This window comes from Panthera pardus, unplaced genomic scaffold (genome assembly GCF_024362965.1).
Source record: "Panthera pardus isolate Hobbes unplaced genomic scaffold, ASM2436296v1 HiC_scaffold_16, whole genome shotgun sequence".
Classification (NCBI taxonomy): domain Eukaryota; kingdom Metazoa; phylum Chordata; class Mammalia; order Carnivora; family Felidae; genus Panthera; species Panthera pardus.
Window position 1 is genome coordinate 152,239,143 of NW_026526721.1, and position 24,020 is coordinate 152,263,162.

The window sequence follows — 24,020 nt, forward strand, 5'->3', positions numbered from 1 at the left end:
TTCTAGTATTCCCTATCACCACCAACACCAGTAATCTATTAAAAGCTCTAACAAATGCAATTTACATTCCTGACATTTTGCATAACACACTGTTTTCTGGAAAACAAGAGACACCCGGCTGTTTCTGAAAAAGCACTGGACATGGAGTCAGAGGGCTGGGATACAGGTCCCAGGTCCGTCACCAAGCAGTGGAACGACCTTCACTAAGTCACTTCCCTTCAGTTTGCACATCTGTAATAAAGGAGGATGCCATGCTTCCCAGCCGACCTCACCGGTGTGCCGTGAACATCTGTCCACTCAACTAGAAGATCCTCGGAAGCAGTGATGTCTGTATCACCAGTATACACACCCAGTGCCTAAAATGGGGGTATATATGTTGTGAAGTGTGTGGCTAGAATCAAGTGGGCTTTACCCTGAGTCTCCATGAGGTGCTGATTCCTGATTGCCCTCTTTAACACAAGAAGGGAAGGGGGGAAGGGGGAGGGGAATGCTTAGTGAGCCCACTCTGTTCACTAAGAGAATGCCAGGCAGGGTTGACTAGTGACATCCAGCTCGGTGTAATTACCGTTCTGTCTACTGAGAATAAAAATGAGCATTAAAAAGTCACGGAGGACGACTCAAAAATCTGAGCTAGAATCCCTCCGCACAAATCAGTAAGTCTGATGTCAGAAACAGTAATAAGCAAGAGCTGTTCTCTTAATTTGAATGATGTGTTAATTTGAATAGTAACAACGACGGGGCGCCTGGGTGGCGCAGTCGGTTAAGCGGTTAAGCGCCCGACTTCAGCCAGGTCACGATCTCGCGGTCCGTGAGTTCGAGCCCCGCGTCAGGCTCTGGGCTGATGGCTCGGAGCCTGGAGCCTGTTTCCGATTCTGTGTCTCCCTCTCTCTCTGCCCCTCCCCCGTTCGTGCTCTGTCTCTCTCTGTCCCAAAAATAAATGTCCCAAAAATAAATTAAAAAACGTTGAAAAAAAAAAAAATTGAATAGTAACAACGAAAAATAACATAATTCAACAAAATGCTCCAAACTGCATTGTTTTGTTCAGGGGACAGCAGTATTTAACAGGTGTTTCCTAGGAACTCATTCTCATTAGTGTGCCACAGGGTCACCTGCTAGATCTCAGCAGTGCCAGGAATGAATGCCCACGAAAGACAGAGGCCATGTGTGGGCAAAAATTACAGGAAAATAAAAATATTCTCTTTAGTATACAATTTAAAAAAGCGAACCAGGAAAACTTGACTCATGGATGCTAGAGACTTAGTATCAGTATTGGGCAAGGTGGGAGTGAGGGGAGATAACATGCCCCCCCCTTCACATGCACAGAGATTTCTCACAGGTGATTTATAATAGTAAAAACCGGAAACCCAAATGTACACCCACTAGAGGATACGTCATGTACATTACAGTACATGAAAAGAGGTTCAAGACATACTATTAAATGGAAAAACACCAAGTTAGAAAATAATACACATACTGTGAACTCATTTTGATTTAAAGCAATTACAGGTACTTTTCCATGTGCAGTATATGTATTTACACAAACACCCTTCTATCATAATGTGCAAGTTTACCTTTATGGGGGGTGGAGGATGGAGAAAGTCTTAAGGGAGAGGAGGGACCCTCATGCTCAAAACCTTTTAAGAACTGCTTTACTGATACTCCACGACCAGCCACTTCTGACCTATGCAAAAAGTGCTTTTCACTTCACACAGACGGTGAGTTGCCCTGGGACAAACAAGTGAAGCAAGTTCGAATTACACTACAAACAGTGTTGTCTTAGGGTCAGCCAGAAGCTAAAGAACAATGTCAAAGACACGTCTTCGAAGAAGCTGATAAACCTGGTAACAGCCACCCCCGTACATTTGGAAGTGACACGTTTGAGTGTAGTGATTCGGCCTGTGGACTATCGAATTAGGGTGCCTAAGTTCAAATCCTGGTTCCCCCAGTATGTTCGACATGACCTTGACCAAATTACTTAACTTCACTAGTCTTCTTTCTTCCTCTTTAAAATGGGGATGATAAAAATAATTATATGACGATGATGATAACACTACCCACCTCAGATGGATGCCACAAGCACTGAGTTAATACATGCAAAGTGCTTACAATGTAGCAAATACTCAATATACATTAATAATCATTACAATCATTAGAGAAAGGAGACTAAAATAAAAGACAAACTTACAAATGAGAATGTCGTACACAAGCTTCTGTGGCAGACCCTTTCATATGATGCAGTAGCTAAGAGCGTAGGCTATGAAACCAGACCTCTTGGGCCCAAGTCTTAGCTCTGCCATTACTGGCAATATGACCTTGGGCAAGTTACCTGACCTTTGGTGCTTCTGCTTCCTCATATGTAAAAGGCACTCATCGCACAGGGTAGTCGTGAAGGGTAATAAGTCAATACACGCACAGTACTTCAAGGTAAGACTGGCTTAAGGTAAACAATAAATACTGGCTACCACCTGATATCTAATCTTCCTGTTTTTCTTTTTACCAGGACCCAGTTTTGTTCAGAGTAAGTAATACTCACCTTCCCAAGCACAAATTAAAGCCACATGAGACACCACCACCCATCCACCAGAATGGCTAAAACTAAAACTATGGAAAATACCAAGTATTGGTAAGGATATGGAATAGTCCACTTTGGAAAACTACTTGTCGGTATTTACTAAAACCAAATACAAGTACACAACCTGAATCAGCAATTTCATTACTAAGTATGGACTCAGTGGAAATGTGTATGTATGTTCAGCAAAAGATAAACTAGTAAGTTTACAGCAATCTTATTCAAAATAGCCCCAGGGGCACCTGGGTGACTCAGTCGGTTAAGCATCCGACTTCGGCTCACGTCATGATCTCAGGGTTTGTGGATTCGAGCCCCGCATCGGGCTCTGTGCTGACAGCTCGGAGCCTGGAGCCTGCTTCGGATTCTGTGTCTCCTTCTATCTCTGCCCCTCCCCAACTTGTGTTCTGTCTCTGTCTCTCAGAAATAAATAAATGTAAAAAAAAAAAAAATAGTCCCAAACCTGAAGCTACTGTTGATGCCTATCAATAACCGAATGGATAAATTGCAGTCTGTTCACCAACGGAATACTAGACAGCAGTGAGAATGACTTACAGCCACAACAATATAGACGAATCTCATAAAGCATTGAGCAAAAGAAGACAGACGAAAGAATACTCATTTTTATTCCACTTACATAAAGTTCAAAAACAGAAAATTAACCTAGACGTCAGGATAGTAGTTATCCTTGGGAGTCAGAGCAGGGAATGGAAGCGACACTGGTAATTTCTGTGTCTTGATTTGGAGCATTGGCTACAAAGGTGTACTTGATGTGTAAGCACTCAGAAAGCTGTATAAGGTGTATATCATACTTTTCTGTATACATTATATTGTGATATATTTCAATTAAAGGGGTTTCTCTAATTAGCTTTTCCCAGACCCTGTTTCATCTAGGAGGGGGCCAGGTGACTGAGTTCAGCCAATAAGGCACGATACATGGAAATCTATACAATGGAACCTTCTAGGAGACAGATTATTTTCTTCATAAAAAGGAATATGCCTTTTGTCTTTGCCTCCTGTCTTGAGTCTTTCCTTCTGTCTAGAATGAAGATGCAACTCTTGGAGGGCAACTTGTAGTTGTGAGGGTGAAAGGCAGTGGTAAAGGATATGGGGGGACAAGAAGCTAACTGGAGAAGGGCCCTTAAAGACTGTTTATCCTCAAGCTTTCTGATATGTGAAAAAATACACTCCCACTGGTGCCAAATGTTGTCAGGTTTCTGATATCAAAGACATTCACGGATTTAGAATTCATTTTTGAAAAAACTGATGGGGGGGGTAGGGAAGGAGAAATGTATACGCCAAAATAAGCGAACATATCAGAGTTACTTTTAATTCCTTTCTGTCTCCCCCATTTGACCCCGTTTTCAATCCCTCCTTTTTATTCTCCCAACACTATTCTTATTCAGAACCTTATCCTCTATAAGCTGGATACCAGCAGCAGTCTTCCGTTCCCCTGCCTCTTAATCTCTTACCCTAATCTGCCCTGTCACACTGTCGCCAGAATTGTCTTCCTAAAACATCATTTAGATCATTTCGTTCCAATTCTTAAACTGGATTCCCATTTAATATAAGGTTCAAGATCCTGAGTTTACATTCAAGGTTCCCATCTCCCAAGACCCATTTCTCTATAAACTCACCCCTCCATGTACCAAAAACCTGAGTCACAACAGGCAACTTCCCGCCCCCTTAACAAATGCATCAATGTGTACCTCTGTACCGCTGCCCGTAGTTTCCCTGCATGTGAAAATCCAGACATCCTTCAAAACTCAGCTCAAATGTCCGCTTTTCCAGGAAACCTCAGGTCTCACTCATCAGAAACAACCTTTCTCTAAGGCCTAAGCTTTTACCAGAACCATTCCTGGAGCACTGACTGCATTCTGACTCACCCTTAGTTAGTTACATACCGGTGTAACAACCAGCTGAGTTGTTTATGCCCCAAAATAACGACGGTCACTTACAGCACGGTGACTAAGAACACAGACTCTGAACCGAATTCCCTGATTCGAATCCCAGTTTCACCACTCACTAGTTTTAAGACCTCTATGTTTTAATTTTCTCATGTGTAAAATGGAAATAACAACAGTCCTGCCCAGTAGGATTGTTATGAGAATTAAATCAATGAAAACATTTCAAATGGTGTGCTATATGCAGTAAGCACTAAGTAAGTTTTCCTGCCATTATATCTGCTACACACATACCCTCACCTCTAAATATGTTCATTTTTTAAAAAAATTTTTTTCTACATTTATTTATTTTTGAGAGACAGAGAGAGAGAGCATGAGCAGGGGAGGGGCGGAGAGAGACGGAGACACAGAATCAGAAGAAGGCTCCAGGCTCCGAGCTGTCAGCACAGAGCCCGACGTGGGGCTCAAACCCACGAACCGTGAGATCATGACCTGAGCCGAAGTCGGGACGCTTAACCGACTGAGCCACCCAGGCGCCCCTAAATATGCTCATTTAGAAAAGAATCCATATTCTCTATCTCTGTCTCCTTGCCACAATGCTTTCCATAAAGTAGGTACTTAGTACACATTTGTTCAGTTAGGCCTTAATCTGGCAATATGATAATGATGATCCAATAAGAGATATTTAAACATCCCATGCTTGGTCAAAAGGATATATAACAAATACATCATTTTACATATACAGTGTATGTTATTCTAGAAATCATCAAAACATATTAGTACACAATCAATAACAGTCAAAAAGAAAAAGAAAGAAAAACATACATCCACAAAAAGATTTCTACAATAATGCTCGTAGTAGTTCTATTCATAATAGTTGAAAACTGGAAACGGCCCAGGGGTCCATTAACAGGTAATAAACTGTTCAAAGGGATTCTACACAGCAATAAAAAGGGACAAACTACTGATAACATGATCCACAACAACATGGATGAAATTCCAAAAACACTGCGGTGAGTGAAAGAAGCATTCTACAAAAGACTATGTACTACATACATGAGGCCACTATATAAAGTCCTAAAACAAGCAAAACTAGTCCCCCGCGGTATGGTGGGAAAAAATGTCAAGAGATTGCCTTTAGGAGGAAGAAGAACCATAAAGGAACTTTCTGGGGTCTTGATAATGTTCTGTAATCTCTGTATGGGACTAACATATGGCTTCAGCATACACATTTGTTAAAACTCGGGTCGATGCACACTTGAGGTCTGTACATTTCACTTTATGTAAAATTTACCTCAAAAAAGAAAACACAACTCCTAGAAGAAAAAGGCAGTAAGTTCTTTGATATCAGTCTTAGCAGTACTTTTTTTGGACCAGTCTCATTAGGCAAGGATAACAAAAGCTAAAATAAACAAATGGGATTACATCGAACTAAAAGGCTTTTTGCACAGTGAAGGAAACCACCAACAAAATGAAACGGCAACCTACTGAATGGGAAAAGGTATCTGCAAATCATACATTTGATAAGGGACTAACATCCAAAATATATAAAGAACTTACACAATATAAAAAAAAAATTTTTAATGGGCACAGGACTTGAATAGACATTTTTCCAAAGGAGACAAGCAGATGGCCAACGGGCCTGGGAAAAGAACATCACTAACCATCAAGGAATTGCAAACCAAAACCACAGTGAGATAGCACCTCACAGGGGTCAGATCGGCTATTATCAAAAAGACAAAAAACAGCAAGTGTTGGTGAGGATGTAGGGAAAGGGAACCCTTGTACACTGCTGGTGGGAATGTAAACTGGTGTGGCCACGATGGAAAACAGTATGGAGGTTCATCAAAAAATTAAAAATAGAGCTACCATACGACCCAGCAATTCCCCTTCTGGGGACTGATGTGCAAAAAAGAATGGAAACACAAACTCCGGGAAAAGTATGCATCCTCACGTTCACTGCATTATCTACACAAGCCAAGATATGGAAGCAACCCAAGTGTCCTTCAACAGCTGAATGGATAAAGAAAATGTGATATATAGACAGAACAGACACAGACACAGACATAGAGACAGAGATTATAAGAATATTATAGGAACACATATATAAAAATATTACTTGGGGCACCTGGGTGGCTCAGTCAGCGAAGCGTCAGACTCTTGATTTCCGCTCAGGTCATGATCTCAAGATTCGTGAGAGAGAGCCCCACATTGGGCTCTGCGCCATCAGCACAGAGCCCGCTTGGGATTCTCTCTCTTCCTCTCTCTCTCTGTCCCTCCCCACTGGCGTGCACAAGCATGTGCAGTCACTCTCAAAATAGATACATTTTTTTAAAAAAGAATATTACTTAGCCATGTAAAAAGAGTGAAATCTTGCCATTTGTGACATGGATGGACCTAGAGGGTACTATTCTAAGTGAGATAAGTCAAAGAAAGTCAAATGCCATATGATTTCACTGATATATAAAATTTAAAAAAATAAAACAAACAAAACAATACAGTTTCATAGATACAGGAAACAAACTATTGGTTACATGAAGAGGGAGGTGTTTGGGGAGGAAGGAAAAATAGGTGAAGAGAATTAATAAGTACAAACTTCCAGTTGTAAAAGAAAGAAGTCAGAGGGATGTAATGTACAGCATAGGGAACCCAGTCATTAATACTGTAATAATTCTGCATGGCGACAGATTCTGGTAACTAAACTAATCATGGGGATCATTTCCTAATGTACAAAAATATCAAATCACTATGATGTATACCTGAAACTAAGGGGGTATCATATGTCAATTATACTTCAATCTAAAAAAAAAAAAAAATCTAGGGAGATAACTACCTTTTAACCAAATTAACTAAAAAATTAGTAAAGTAAATTTTCATCATGATTCATTACTACAGAACCTCTAGGCTGTGTGTCCTTAGTAGCTATATATGTAATTATACCACTAATTAAACCTCTGAAACTAGTCAGTTTCATAGTAAGGTCCTTTAAAATTTGATTTAACTTGTATTTTTAAGAATTCTTACATGTGGTATTTCCATTCCTCTCTCCTCAAAGTAATTAAAGTATTAATACTTAAAAAAAATACAAGTAATGAACTCTGGTTAATGATATACATGCTAAAACATTAAAGGGAAGGATAACATGACCCACAACTTACTCTGAAATGCCATTAAGAAAGTAAAATTGGAGGGGTGCCTGAGTGGCTCAGTCGGTTGAGCGTCCCACTTTGGCTCAGGTCATGATCTCATGGCTCACGAGTTCGAGCCCCGCGTCGGGCTCTGTGCTGATCGCTCAGAGCCTGGAGCCTGCTTCAGATTCTGTGTCTCCCTCTCCCTCTGCCCCTCCCCTGCCTGCGCTTCTCTCTCTCTCTCTCAAAAAATAAATAAACGTTTAAAAAATTAAAAAATAAGTAAGTAATTTTTAAAAGTAAAAATGGATTGAGGGGCAGACAGAAGAATGTATACACAGACAGACTGGTGATAAAGCAAACACAGTAAAGTACCAATGACAGAATCTAGGTGGTAGGTATACAGATGCTCACTTGAAAGTTCTATTTCTCTGTATGTTTGAAGTTTTTCACAATATACTGTGTGGAAAAGAAAAAAGGAGCAAATACTTATTAAATCATTATACTGGGTGCCAAAACCAACTGATACGTAGGATGTTCAACGCAGTAACAAGGGCGGGTGGGGGGGTCACCGGCAGCTGTATGAACTCTCGGGCTTGCTTTATGCCGTCTCTTCTCCCTTGGCGTCAACTCTCTGATCTCCTGCTGCTGTCAAGATGCCCAATCACAGGAAGCATTCCACGCCCTTGGAGGATATGCATCATTCCCAATTTGCTAACAACAGCCAACAACCAACTAATCAGAAACGTGTTTAAAAATAAAGACTTCTGAGTAAGGGCATCTGCTTGTGATTAAGAATTCAATGAGATCATATATATAAAATGTTTAACGATGTCTGACACATAGTAAACACTCAATAACTACTACTTTATTATTTTTGAGAAAAATATTTGTATTTTTTTAAGAAAGTTCCAAGCCTTTGGTGGGCTGACTTCCTGAGTATCACCCATGTTCATTCTTCACCTTCATTAAAACTTAAATTTCTCCTGAATGTGTTAGAAAGCTGGTTCTCATTCATTCTAGTTTTTGCATTTACAACAGTATTTAGCCTTTTTGAACTATTCTGTAAGAGAGGAAAATAGGCATTCTAAATAATAGTTTTAAATAATATTCATTAAAGACCACTGGATCTGTCCAGTACCATTTAGACCAGTGCCTCCAAATATTTTACCCCTACTTCATGGCATTTCTAGATAATGATGTATTTGGAGAGGATTGGAATAGTTTAACTAGGGAGGCTGAGCAAAGCCAGAGCCAGAAGCCCAGGGACTTGGACTATGCCCAGAACCTGACCAGCTCCCCCCAAAAGGAACAAAGTTCTCAGCTCATAGAATCTGTTCACGGAGTTTGCGAAGCTATAATCTGTATCTGTGCTAGACAATACTTTAGAATGTTTAGTCTACACAATTTAGTTCATAAATCATCTAGCTCCTAAATTGTCTACATATATGCTCCAGGTTCACAGAGTAGAAATGTTTCTGCCCTACATTAGAGACTGCTAAGAATAGCCAGGTTAACGATAACATCATCACTAGAGCCAAAGTAAACGAATGTTCATGTCAGACCTTGCTGTCATAATGACGCTTTTAATGAATTTTTTTTCTTTCGTTTTCGGAAAGAATCAAAAGAATGTCACTTGTGCTGCACCCCCCAAGTAACTTTTTTAAATCAAGATAACACAAGTGCTCTAGTAGTAAAACACTCTGCATTAGAGCAAACTTTAAAAGAAATCCCATTCCGTCCATATCCCCCCCTTCCAAATTATGTAATTCAGTATGTCTTTCAATATAAACTATCCCTAATATTTTACAAGCATAAAGTCATATTCCTTTTTGTCAAAAAGTTTTCTCTTTACTGCCATTAATTTTTTAAATGAGTAACAACGTCGTATTACATGACTGCTGTATATACATGCACGATTTTTATTTAAAACTGTTTCCAAGAAAGCATCAACACACCTGGATTTACCATACATATACATATTATATCAAATGTCTGGACATCACTCTTTCAATAGGAAGTCAAATGCTAATAATATAGATTGACCAACACTCTGAAATGACTTGCTATTTTTTAAAAATAACAGTAGTAACAGACCTGAGGAGTGGTTGGTTCACTTCCATTAACACTGTCAGGAGATTTCGTGGCTTGGATAGATGCATTCTAAGAAAAACAAAGAAGTATCATAAAGAAAAGGAACAGAAAAAACTGTTAAGAACAAACGCCAAGCACCAAGACCCATTAGATACATTTATCAAACACAATTAGTTCATTTATTAGAATGTTTTCATGCAAGGCAAAACTAGTACGGTGAGTATTTAGAAAATTTATTTTGCTATAATATATGTAACTAAATAGCAAAGATTAGTACGTTGACAATTTCATTTTAAGCTAATCACATACCTCTCCCCATTATAAGGTCCCTAGCTTTTTCCCCCATGACAAAATTAACACGGGGATTCAATTAGCAAACCTCATTCAAATAGACAGCTATCCAGAAAAAGCAATGTCAAGTGTCCCCTACGATAAAATAATACTCAAAAGTTATTTGGGCTAAGACCTGAAAAACATCTTTGTTACAAGAGATGGAAATGCCTCATTCATCTGAAGCCAGCACTCTAAATGAAATTGTTATGGCAATTTTCAGAAAAACTTGTCATTAAAAATATCTTCTTCCACATACGAAAGCTTTTTGTTTTGTTCTGTTGCCATGACAAATGCTCCAAATTAAGCGACATTCTCCTGATTACATCAGCCTGGCATAGGTTCCATGATAACGAAGGAGATTCTCTGAGATTCAAAATTCTATACTGCATTCGTAATACACTGACCAAAATTAGAGCCTTAAAAGTGGCTCATGATAAAATAACTTCTAAGTTTTAAACAAAGCGTTAGAGCAAATCCTAGCCACTATGTTTCAGTAACTCGGTAGATTTTTAAATAAGACATTTCCTGTACATTTGTACAGCTGACCAAGGAAAGGTCAAATAACGAATATTCTTTTTTTAATGTTTATTTTTGAGGGTGGGTGCAGAGAGAGAGGACGAGAGAGAATCCCCCCGATGCAGGGCTCGATCCCTCGAGCCATGAGACCATGACCTGAGCCGAGATCAAGAGTCAGACGCCCAACCAACAGAGCCACCCAGGGACCCCTGAGTATTCTTGAGTATCAGTGGAGATGGCACTCAGCTTTGCAAGTGTTCTCAATTTTCTGCACTGTACTCCCATTAGGTATTTGATACTAAGAAACAACTGATTTTTAGGTGTGATAAATGCACTGTGTTATATATTTTTAGTCATTATCTTTCAGAAATATATACCAAAACATTTAGATGGAATAAGGTTTCTGAAATTCGCTTCAAGTAACCCAACAGGGATGGGGACGGGGAAGGGAGGTGTGCGTGTGTGGGAGGGTGGTTAGACAAGTGTGGGGGTATGATAATAAGAGAGCCATGAGCCATTCACTGATGCTACTGGGTACTGGGCATGTGGGGTGGGATTCTTTTGCCACCGTTACTACTATTTCCACTCTTGTCATACGTTTGGATTTTCCCCAAGAACAACTGATACACCTTCTCCCTCTAACATAAAAAGACTTATCAAATTTTATCAGTCCAAGACATCTCCCTTAGGGTTATATTAGGGAGAAAAGTTGGGGGAACGTAACTCTTATCTTCCTGTTCTCTGCCATTTCAAAGAATTACAAGCTGTATATATGGCTATATTTGTGTAGCGTGACCATTAATGCTTTCTGGCCCTAAAAATATACTACATTACACACTATAAAATAAAAAACCTACTTTATAGAGTTCAAGAAGTCTCTCAATCCCTATATTGAAAATTAGATCGTTAAATTGCAGAGAAAGGAAATGAAATGGTTCCGTAAAACATTTAAGTCAGGATGAAGAGTGGCAAGAGAGTCTATATTCTATTTTAAGGAAATTACTTGACACATGATTGTGGTCCATACAAAAAGCTATTCTATAACTGACCTATCACACTATCGGACAAACATTACCTAACGTTTAAAAACTTTCCCTCTCTGCAAATATGTTTCAATACGTGTATTACATCACATATTTAAATAGACACAGCTAAGGAAAGCATTGCCATGTTACCCCGTAAATTTAAATTAGGAATCTGTAGAAGCAAAATTAAAGATTTGTCACTACTTGTAACACCTTCACTTTTGCCCAGCAAACTCTCATTTACTTTTCGACTTTCAAATGCAGCTTCTTTTATGAAGTTTCATATGGCTTGCCTGGGCGCTAACACATTTCCTATCCCTGTTATTTTCTTCTAGGAAGGCTTGATTCCTTTGCATTCTAAGTGTTTGTCTCTAGACTAAACTATAAACGCTCGGAGGGCAGGAGCCCTGCGTGTCCATCTTGGTGCCCAGGACTAGTGGTAGAGGCTTAGTATATGCTTTTGCCTGACTGGTGGTAGAGGCTTAGTATATGCTTGTCAAATCCTTATGCAGTTACTTCCTTCAGTATAAAAAGGCTTCTGAAGTCCTCCTCCCAGAGAGAAGCCAAAAGAACTAGCTCAACGCTTGTCAATACTCAGCTGTCACCAGTACTTTCTCCCGGAGGCAATTCTTAGATAACAGAAAAATTCTTCTAATCTAAAGTGCATTTAATTTAAAAGCACACACAGGTTCCCTGCCAGATTTGTCTTCAATTATGTTTTGTTCTCTCTTTCAACAACTATTTTTTTGACTGCTGAGCACTAAGGATACAGTAATTTTTAGAATGTGGGGTCATTTTCAAAAATCTGAATGAGGGAAAAATCAATAGCTGGTGAACTCATAAGTAGACCCTCACTAAATGTGTGTTCCATTTGTATTTTGTTATAGGTTATGCCGTGATTTCCCGTTGTTGCATGGAGAGAAGTTTTTATCTGGACAACATTTAAATAAGATAAATGAAGACTTTTAGTCTACTCGAGGTATTTTTAAATAATTACAACTTTATTTTATAAACATGTAAAATACATACATTTCAAAGGCATCAGCATTTTTTACAATAGAATAGGTACTTAAATTACTTTTATGTATATGGAAGTAGGCCCAGGAGGGGATCTTCTTTTTTTTAAGTCTGTTACTATTACATAAAATATAAAGTAATATCATTTTATGTTTTTAAAGTAAATTAGTGGGGTGTCTGTTAAGTGTCTGACTCTTAGATCTCAGCTCAGGTCTTGATCTCAGCATCATGGGTTTGAGCCTCGCGTGGAGTCTACTTAAAGAAAACAAATTTTTTTAATAAAATAAATTGGTAGGTTAGCTTAGATTCCTGTCTGCCTCTCAAACCAGTTTTGAAAATAGCGAGGTATTACTTGTAGCCAGAACCAAGGAGAGACCCTTTGCCCTGAGATCCAAGCTAGGGCATCACTAGAACTCTCAGCTGCTTTCTTTTCTAAAACCAAGTTCAGAATGTGATTTAGGATTGCTACTGACCATACGCACACCAAGTCCTTCCTGGCTGCATGGATTAAGTACAGAAATGTTCTAGTTTCATCACCAGCTACTTAATAAATTAAACCCATTCTCCTCGTTTAAAAAAAGCCTAAATCCCTTAGGGCACCTGGGTGGCTCAGTCGGTAAAGCACCCGACTTTGATTTCAGCTCAGGTCATGATCTCATGGTTCGTGAGTTGGAGCCCCGCATCGGGCTCTGTGCTGACAGTGCGGAGTCTGCTTGGGATTCTCTGTCTCTGTCTCTCTCTCTCTACCCCCCCCCCCCCCCCGTTTGCTGGCTCTCTCTCTCTCTCTCAAAAATAAACACTAAAAAAAAAAAAAAAAAAAAAGGAAAACCTCAATCCCAATTAGTGTCCAATGCAACACAAAAAGCTTTCCTTACTGGGCAATCAAAGATCTCTAAGTTTTAATTTCCTAACTTAAGAATTTAAGATACGTATGAAAACAGTCCACTTTCTCAAAGTGAACTTATATGCAGGATTCAAAATTATATGAATTCAGTCAATTGAAACATAATGAGATTAATTACTTCCTTTCAGATGTTTTATCGAAAACTGGTACTCTCCCCAAATAAGATGCAATTATTTGTTACAGTAGAATCCACCCACCTACTCAATGTTGTTCAATTACGGATTTATGAACAATGCATTGTTTTTCTCAGTGAGTCATAGCTCAAAATATTCTTGGCCTCCTGCCAAAAGTAGAACAGAGATTTCTAGCAATGCATACCATTTTTAGTTAATGAGCAAACATTCCCCAGAGAGAAAACTTAGAGTTTAGGCCAAGTTGAAGGTAGCCTTCGCCACATTAATGAAAACAGTGTTATTTTGCTGCTGTTAAAAAGCTGCCAGAAAACACACCAGCCGTCAGAATTCAGCAGTTTACTCTGATTTTTTAGAGCAGGGTTAGCAAGAGGGCACTGAAGATGCTTGGAGGGACAGGGAGCGACAAGCAGCAGGAGATGTGCTTCTAGAATTACCAAATTCCTTTGCTTCCCCACAGGGGGGATGCAGAAAGCGGTGGAAGGACTCACCACACTGTCAGTCTGTGTTTTAGGCTGCTTGGAGGAATCCAAAGCAAAGATAGTATACTCAGAGAGAAAAGCAGGCTCTGCTATCATCCCGGCTAGCAGCTGTCTCATTCAGCGTAATAGCAGAGGCACAAAAACAAAACACATCGTGAAAAACGAATCATGAGGGCATGTCGCAAAGTGTCCTCGCCACGCCGCACGTGCACCACCACCACGGCTACCATCTCCCCGCCCGCAGAAATAGCAAGTTGCCAGAAAGCTCAGCAGTGGAGGGGACCTGAGCTCCCTGGAATCTCAACTTGCTTCCTGGCGCACAAACGGCATGGGCGACAGCCACCACAGCGCACATCGTGTCCGCCAACTCGGTGTAAGAGTCCATGCCGATAAGAACCACACACGGTAAAGAACACAAAGACTTCATAGAACAAATGTTGACCGTGGTCACGCATTCAACAAGAGAGCACGGAGATTGGGGGCAGGACAAAACACAGAAAATGTTAAATAATCGTTTATTTTGTGCTTAGAAACGAAAATATGTACAGAAGAAACTTTTGAAACTGACATTATATAATGAGTCTTCAGGACAAATCCTTTTATACTAATTCTTTTATTATACTAAGATCTACTTGATCTTAGCCAAAAGGCTGAGAAGCGATCATCATACGAATTCTTTTAATATATATTCTCTTCTGTCCTTCAGTTTCTTTCACAAGCTGTACACTATACACCAAAATATTAATAATCATGAATTAGATTAGAAGAAATTATAATTAAAATGAACTTTTAAATGTAAAACTGGTGAACTCTGAATAATCTCTGTGGATGCCACAGTTTACCAATGGCAATTCCCTCATTTTGCCGGTGTACCATAGTTATACAAGATGCTATCTTTGGGAGAAAATGGGTAAAGGGTACAACAGGGCCCCCCTAAAAAAAATTTTGTAACCTCCTGTGAATCTATGTTTATCTCAAAAACTAAATAAATTTTTAAAAACCCAAATCTTTTGCAACGTCAACTCAGCAGTTAATGTATATTATTATTATATATTATATATGATAAAGGAATTAACAGAAAATAAATGTCTGCACAGGCTTAAGAACTTAGACTTTTCATCTCAGTACTACAGCGTTATAGACACTGAGTAGAGCCTCCACTAACTCTCTTCATCTGGTCCTAAAAATTGAGTATTAGTGGTGTACTAAAATATACTAGATGCCTGTTTGGCTCTGGGTACTCATTCAAGTTTCTACTCTTGCTGAAAATCTGAATTCTCCTGGGAACTCAGAAAGGTCACCCTTGGAATGGATGTGATTTTAAGTTAAAGGCTATACAAATTCACTCTTCTTAGGCTCCCAAGATTAATGTTTGAAACGAAGTCACTCTGGCCCACACAACAAAATAACTTAAAATTTCAGGGGCGCCTGGTGGCTCAGTCGGTTAAGCGTCTGACTTCAGCTCAGGTCATGATCTCTCGGCCCGTGAGTTCGAGCCCCACATCGGGGTCTGTGCTGACAGCTCAGAGTCTGGAGCCTGCTTCAGACCCTACGTCTCCCTCTCTCTCTGCCCCACCCCTGCTCATGCTCTGTCTCTCTTCCTCTTTCAAAATTGAATAAATGTTAAAAAAAATTTTTTTTTATTATTTTTTCACAGTTAAGCAAGCCCTATCAAAATAACAACAGCATTCTTCACAGAACTAGGACAAACAATCCTAAAATATGTATGGAACCAGAAAAGACCCCGAATAGCCAAAGTAATCCTGAAAAAGAAAACCAAAGCTGGAGACATCACAGTCGTGGACTTCCAGACGCATTACAAAGCTATAATCATCAAGACAGTATGGTACTGGCACAAAAAACAGACACTCAGATCAACGGAACAGAAGAGAGAACCCGGAAATGGACCCACAAACGTATGGCCAACTAATGTTTGACAAAGCAGGAAAGAATAGCCAATGGAATAAAGACAGTCTCGTCAGCAAGTGGTGCTGGGAAAACTGGACAGTGACATGCAGAAGAATGAACCTGGACCACTTTCTTACACCATACGTAAAAATAAACTCAAAATGGATAAAAGACCTAAACGTAAGACAGGAAGCCATCAAAATCCTAGAGGAGAAAGCAAGCAAAAACCTCTTTGACCCTGGCCACAGCAAGTTATTCAACACATCTCTGGAGGCAAGAGAAACAAAAGTAAAACTGAACTACTGGGGCCTCATCAAGATAGAAAGCTTCTGCACAATGAAGGAAACAATCAGCAAAACTAAAAGGCAACTGACAGAATGGGAGAAGATACTTGCAAATGACATATCAGATAAAAGGTTAGTATTCAAAATCTATAAAGACCTTATCAAACTCAACACCCAAAAAACAAATAATCCAGTGAAGAAATGGGCAAAAGACATGAATAGACACTTTCCGAAAGAAGACATCCAGATGGCCAACAGGCACATGAAAAGATGCTCCGCATCACTCCTCATCAGGGAAGTACAAATCAAAACCACACTGATATATCATCTCACGCTGGTCAAAGTGGCTAAAATGAACAAATCAGGAGACTCTAGATGCTGGCGAGGATGTGGAGAAACAGGAACCCTCTCACACTGCTGGTGGGATTGCAAACTGGTGCAGCCACTCTGGAAAACAGTATGGAGGTTCCTCAAAAAATTAAAAATAGAATTACCCTATGACCCAGCAGTTGAACTACTAGGTATCTATCCAAAGGATACAGGTGTGCTGTTTTGAGGGGGCACATGCACCCCCATGTTTATAGCAGCACTTTCAATAATAGCCAAAGTATGGAAAGAGCCCAAATGGCCATCGAGGGATGAATGGTATATACACACAATGGAGTATTACTCAGCAATCAAAAAGAATGAAATCTTGCCATTTGCAACTACATGGATGGAACTAGAGGGTATTATGCTAAGCAAAATTAGTCAGTCAGAGAAAGACAAATATCACATGACTTCACTCATATGAGAAATTTAAGATACAAAACAGATGAACATAAGGGAAGGGAAGCAAAAATAATATAAACACAGGGAGGGGGACAAAACAGAAGAGACTCTTAAATACAGAGAACAAACAGAGGGTTGCTGGAGGGGTGGTGGGAGGGGGGATGGGCTACACGGGGAAGGGGCACTAAGGAATCTACTCCTGAAATCACTGTTGCACCATATGCTAACTGGGATGTAAATTAAACATTTAATTAATTAATTTAAAAAATAATTAATACATTTTTACAGTTGAGTGTATTTGAAATTCTAAGAGAAAAACACAAAAGCTGATGCTCAGTATGGAAGATCTTGTTGAGCAAATGTCTCAAAGGAAGGTCCTGTCAAGCAACAATCTATACCCCTGCCTGTTGCCCAAGTAGAAGCCAGGTGTGGCGCGCATCCGACCTTGAATTTCAGCTCAGGTCATGATCCCAGGGCTGTAGGATCAAGCCCCACATCAGGCTCTACGCTGAGCATGGAGCCTGCCTGAGATTCTTTCTCTCGCTCTCCCTCTCTCTCCCTCTCCCCTTCTCTCCTGCTCCTATACACTCTAAAAATAAAATAAGTCTTAAAGAAAACAAACGTTCCCATTGACACGACCTCAAAACCCAAAGGGCTTTTCCCCCCACTTGCTGTCCTCGTGCCTTCTTTCCTTCTTGTGCCTATGAAAATCTTCTACACATCGGTTCTCAAATATTCTCAATCAAATTCTGTCTCAATTCCGTGTCTCTCAAACTCTGTTCAAATTCTAATCCAAATCTGTTAAGAACTTAACTCACTTCTTGTGCAGTCCTTAGGTGAAGCCATCAGCTGCACTAACACTGATTGAAGTTCTGTGTCTAAACATTCACGAAGATACAGAAAACTCCAATTAGATATCTGTTGAAGGCGTTTATCTATCTTCCGGATCTTTTACGCTCATATACATATTTCTTTATCTCTGTGCGTTTTTGATAGAATTACTCAGTATTCTTTCAGAATACCCTAATTTCCCCATGAACTGGGACTTGTTTTATTCTGACTTACGTTTTTATATCAATTTTTTTTTCACTTCAAGGATTCCTAATCGGTTCTTTTTCAGACCTACCTAATCTACTTTTGTTTTTTCCCTGCAATTTTATCTTCTTTTTCAGAAAATTATTACTTCAGGTATCCTATTAAAGATACTTCTTTTAAAGTCTTTTTTGGGGCACCTGGGTGGCTCAGTCGGTTAAGTGTCCGACTTTGGCACAGGTCATGATCTCGCGGTTCGTGAGTTCAAGCCCCGCGTCGGGCTCTGTGCTGACAGCTCGGAGCCTGGAGCCTGTTTCGGATTCTGTGTCTCCCTCTCTCTCTCTGACCCTCCCCCATTCATGCTCTGTCTCTCTCTGTCTCAAAAATAAATAAACGTTAAAGTCTTTTTTAATTTCATCTAGGATAAATTCATATTCCAATTCCTGTTTTGTTTGCCTGCCTTTGTAGCATTTGTTTCAGAATTTTCATTTACAGGTTCATTTTGAGGAAGGCATTGTCTTTCTCCTTCCTTCTGTACTCATCTTTCCTTATCCAATCAATCTGATTCCCTGGGCCCCAGTTTGAGTTTCCTGCCTTATGGCAACACAGGGGTCATCACGGACTCAGTTGCAATAAGCCAACGTGAGGTTTGCTTCAGTTCTTGGTCACGAAGTCTCCCTAGAGATGGCCGCTTCTCATAATGGGCCACGGAGCGTTCTAGGCAGCAGTTTGCAAAAGCTTTTCTCAATCTCTTTCTGCCAATGCTGGGAGCTCCACTTTAGCTCCTGGCACCAAATCTAACTTTGGCAGTTAGATCTAACCCTCCCAGTCCTTCTGAACCAGAGTCCGAAGAGAAAATTAAGTCCTAATGCCTGCCCCAAGGCATCCAGTAGCACCTGCTGTATGTAACAAATAAGCTTATCTCCTATGAATTAATGTATCTCCTGTTAGAGGGAGGTCTCTAAAAAGTTTAGTATCTTAGGGAGTGTAAGTCTCTGTTTTGAAGACAGAAGTCCTGTTTCTACCTTCCTAGACACTATTATATACAAATGTCAGTTGCAATACTCACTATTAGGGTACATTAAACTCATTCTGTTTTTATTTCCAACAATGTGTACTTTAAGAAGTACCTGTGATAATATATTCTACTAAAGATATAAGATACTACGTCCCAGCGCACCTGAGACTTAAGAAAAATAAGTCATCAAAGATCAGCTCACCACTCTAATTCTGAAAATGCTCAGCACGCTCAACAAGAAAGTGGAACTGAAAGTTGGTTCTTCAAAAAGATACAAACAAATATTTAGCTTGACTGACAAAGAAAAATAGAAGACTCATATTACTAATATAAGGAATGAAAGGGGAAATTACTACAGCATTTATAGAAATAAAAAGGATTATAAGATAATGCTATGAACAACTGTATGCCAACAAATGAGACAACTTGGATGATAAAGACGAATTTCTAGAAGGATACAAATTACCGAAACTGACTCAGGAAGAAAGAGAAAAACTCAATGGAGCTACAAAAAGTAAAAAGATGGAATTTGTAATCAGACACTTCCCACAAAGAAAAGCCCAGGATCAGATGGCTTCACTGGTGAATTATACCAAACATTTGAAGAATTAATACTAATCTTCACAAATTCTTCCCAAAATATACAAACAGAGGGAATATTTCCCAACTCATTTGATGAGGCTAATATTATCCTGATACCAAATCCAGACATCACAAAAAAGAAAACCACAAGCCAACATCTTTTAGGAATAGAAACATAAAAATCCTCAACAATATACTAGCAAATCAAACCCAGCAATAAAAGATATACACCATGAACAAATGGGATATATCCAAGAATGCAAGGTTAGTTTAACATCCAAAAACCAATTACCATACCTCACCATGTCAAGAGAATAAAGGACAAAACCATATGCCCATCTCAATAAACACTAAGAAAGCATCTGACAACATTCAACACAGCTTCATAAGAACACTCAACAAATTATGAAAGTAAAGGAACTTTCTCAGCATTATAAGGGCAATCTCCTAACACCAACAGATAACATCATACTTAATGACAAAAGACTAAATGCTTTCCCCCTAAGATCAGGAATGATCTGTCTACTTTCACATCTGTTCAAATTGCACTGAAGCTCCTAGCCATAGCAATTAGGAAGAAAATGTTATAAAAGGCAGCCAGATTAAAAGAAGATATAAAACTACTTCCTTTTGCAGATGACATGATCTTGTACAATCCACTAAATAACTATTAGAATCTAATAAACAAGTTCAGCAAGGTTGCAGGATACAAGATCAATTGACAAAAATCAATTTTATCTCTATAAAGTAGCAATGAGAACACAAAAAAACCAAATTAGGAAAACAATTAAATTTATAGTAGCATCCAAAGAATAAAATACTTGTGAATAAATTTAACAAAAATAGTATAAACCTTATATTCTGAAAAGTGTAAATTTTTTTGAAAAAAAATAAAGAAGATCTAAATAAATGGAGAGGGGACAAAGGAAGGAGAGAAAAGAAAAGGTAGGAAGCTTCCCAACTAATTAAAATTGATAAAGATAACACAAACAGAAAAGTACAAACCACTCCCTTACAAATAGAATTGGGAGAGATGTAAATAAAGCAACTACCAAAGTGAATGCAGCAGGATATTAATAATGCACTCTGACACTACACTAGTAGAGTTGATTTACGGAATGAAAGATTGGCTTCATAGCGGGAAGCCTATTAATATAACTCATTTCCTATCATTAGATCAAAAGAAAAAAATATGAGAACTGAGTACATACCAAGGCAATTTGACAGGGATATTTTTTACTTTCATTAACTGACAGAGGCTAGGGGCAAGTAGCTTCTAATCTACTGTCTAACAGTAAAATCTCTGAAAGTCAATCTATTAGGGGCAAAATTAATTCCAAACTTAAGAAACATTTCTTGGGGCGCATCCAACTCTTGGTTTCGGCTCGGGTCACGATCTCACAATTCGTGTGTTCGAGCCCCATATCGGGCTCTGTGCTGACAGTCGGGAGCCTGCATGCAATTCTCTGTCTCCCTCTCTCTCTGCCCCTCACTCCCACCTCTCAAAATAAATAAACATTTAAAAAAAGAAGAATGGGTCATTTCTGACCCATTACTTTCAAGATACTTCTCAGAAATTCCTAAAGAACAATGCCTATAGCCCTGAAACAGAATAAATTTCTAAAAATGTGGTTAAGAATTATCAAAAGCTGAGGGGCACCTGACTGACTCAGTGGGTTAAGGGACCAACCTTCGGCTCAGGTCATGATCTCGCGGTCTGTGAGTTTGAGCCCCGCGGCAGGCTCTGTGCTGACAGCTCAGAGCCTGCAGCCTGCTTCTGATTCTATGTCTCCCTCTCTGTCCACCCTTCCTCCCTCCCCTGGTCTCAAAAATAAATAAACATTAAAAAAAATTTTTTTAATTGAATTCCCAAAAGCTGAGAGCGTCAAGAATCTCTGTTACAGATGATTTCACGGAACGGTGCAAACTGACCCAGAAGGACAGAGACAACTAGAGAGGCAGTATTTTATTTCTGAAAGATATCTCCAATTAAGAAGAATAAAAAAGAGGGGCGCTGGCTGACTCAGTTGGTGGGGCCTGCAACTCTTGATCTCGAGGTTGTAAGTTCAAGCCCTGTGGTGGGTGTAGAGATTGCTTGAAAATGAAATTTTAGGGGGAAAAAAAGGAAGAAAAATAAGTAAGAAAAGCAAAAAGTGACAAAAAAAAAAGACAAGAAAAAGTGACATTTTTCTTGAAGTTTGGGAAAGCATTCCAATCCAAAGCAGCCCAATGCTTCATTATTTTTCACTTGCAAATGTCGCGATTAACAAAAAATTGGTTATGTGCTATGCCATCCAAGAACTGACAGGCACAGCAAAAGCCTTTTTGTTTCCATATAATAATAATCTTCTGTATGTGATTCACAAATTATGAGTATTTTCATACTTCTGAATTCATTTGCTCGTCACAAGGACCCTAAGAAGGGGATCTGCATTTCACCACAATTTTAAGGCTCTCAGAAGTTAAAGGCAGTTTTGCCCAAAGCCACATGGCAGGTAAGGGATGAAATCCTGTGATCCCTCCACTATTCCAGGCTGTCTCTATGGGGAAGTGTGCCTGAAAAACAGCAAGTTAATGAGCAGGGTAAGTGAAGGTATCAATCCTTCCTTCCAAAGTTCAACAAGTAAAAAGACAGATAACATCCAGGACCAAAGTCCACATAATGGTCTGTCTGTTTCCCTCCCTCCATGTAGGGACCTGAGCAGAACAAGCACGGCAGGCCTTCCCATCTTCCATGGCTGCCCCCAGTAACAACTTCACGAGCACCTACTATGTGCAAAGCATCGCGAGAGGAGATTTACATGCCATGTTACTGGCAATGCCCACAGCTCCACGAGGCAAGTACTATTCTTTCCATTTGACAAAGAGAAAACCTGAGTCACTGAAAAGTTAACTTCCAAAGGTCCTCCAGCCAGCAAGCGGCAAAGCTAGGATATAAATCCAGGCTGATCCAGAAGACTCCAAAAACCATCCTCTTCTCACTAGTCTATACCAGGTCTCACTCCAAACTATATAAATAGATTATCATGCTCTTAGAAAAGTCATTAGATTCAGCCATAAAAAAGGAATGAAGTAATGAAACCTGTTACAACATAGATGAACCTTGAAAACATGCTAACTGAAAACAGCCCAGACACAAAGGGTCACAAATTGTATGGTTCCGTTTATACAACGTATCCTGAACAAGCACATCCACAGAGACAGCAAGCAGATTGGTGGTCACCAGGGACTGGGGGAGAGGGAGCGCAGGGAGTAAGTGCGTAATGAGTATGGGGTTTCTTTTTGGATTAACGAAAATGTCATGGAACTAGAGAGATACGATGAATACACGGTATCACTAAGGTACCATATGCCACTTTAAAATGGTAAATGTTATGTTACAGGAATTTAATCTCAATTTAAAAAAAAGTCATCAGAGTGGAACAGAGGGCAGGAGGCTATGGTCGCTTTATGTGGCCTAGTTAGCCTTTCACATGCTCTTACACTCTCAGCTGTTCTAAAGCACCCTGCCCTAGAGAGGCAAAAAAGATTCATCTCAAGCAACAAAAACGGAAGGAAGCTCTACGCTGATGTTAAAACAAGACTATGCCCAGGATCACAAGGGGAAAGCATATGGTCAACTGAACAGATCTGCCATTTACACAGGGTGAGAGAGTGTCAGAAATCTACAGACTTCAGAGTCAGTGCAAATTCAGTCTGCTCTCCTTTGCCTTCAACGCCTACAATCATATAGATGATTTTTTATATCCTTATAAGGAAGCTTGCAACCAAAGACCGACTTATTTAGATTTACATATAGTATTTACTGACACAAGAAAATAGACATATTAGGATTTTCTGCAATAGCTGAAAAAAGGTAAAACCTTTAATTGACCAAGAAATTAACTTAATGAAACCATCTACTTCCCAAGCATTCTGAATCACAAAGACTTTACTGTATCTACTGGAGAGGTGAACAGATATTTACATCGAGTTAAACTTCCACATTTTGCTAAAAGAAACCTTATAACATTGAAAACAATAAATCAGGGTCCTAACCCATGCGGAGTATCCGCCCTCTTAGAGGTTTAACAAAACCAAAACCCCAGGGAGTGGGAGGGCAAAGCAGATACACCCTTTTAATCAGTAACTTAATTATGAAATGAGAAAGTACTTCCTGTAAGATAAACTGAACTGGGGTTTAGTCTACATTGTACTTTGTGGTCGAAAATACCTTTTAGAATTGTCAAAAATGCTTTAAAAGCAAAGAGATGAAGGGTAATGCTACTCTTTCAATCAGAAACGACTTCTGAAGTTAAACCTCTGAAACACAGGATCTTTAGGAT

At 39.4% G+C, this 24,020-nt stretch overlaps 1 protein-coding gene across 8 annotated transcripts in view; it reads right to left on the reverse strand.

Annotated features, from left to right (window-relative positions):
- Positions 1-24,020, reverse strand: part of GOLGA4 (golgin A4) — a 126,937-nt gene that overhangs the window by 85,017 nt on the left and 17,900 nt on the right. For 4 of the 8 annotated variants that reach the window (XM_019418680.2, XM_019418677.2, XM_019418679.2 and 1 more), the window contains 2 exons: positions 14,110-14,208; positions 9,696-9,761 (listed from right to left, as the gene is read on the reverse strand). In XM_019418680.2, the coding sequence (XP_019274225.2) occupies positions 9,696-9,761; positions 14,110-14,208 (165 nt within the window). The remainder of the gene's footprint in view (positions 1-9,695; positions 9,762-14,109; positions 14,209-24,020) is intronic. The other 4 variants (XM_053904014.1, XM_019418682.2, XM_019418687.2 and 1 more) reach the window with 1 other exon arrangement.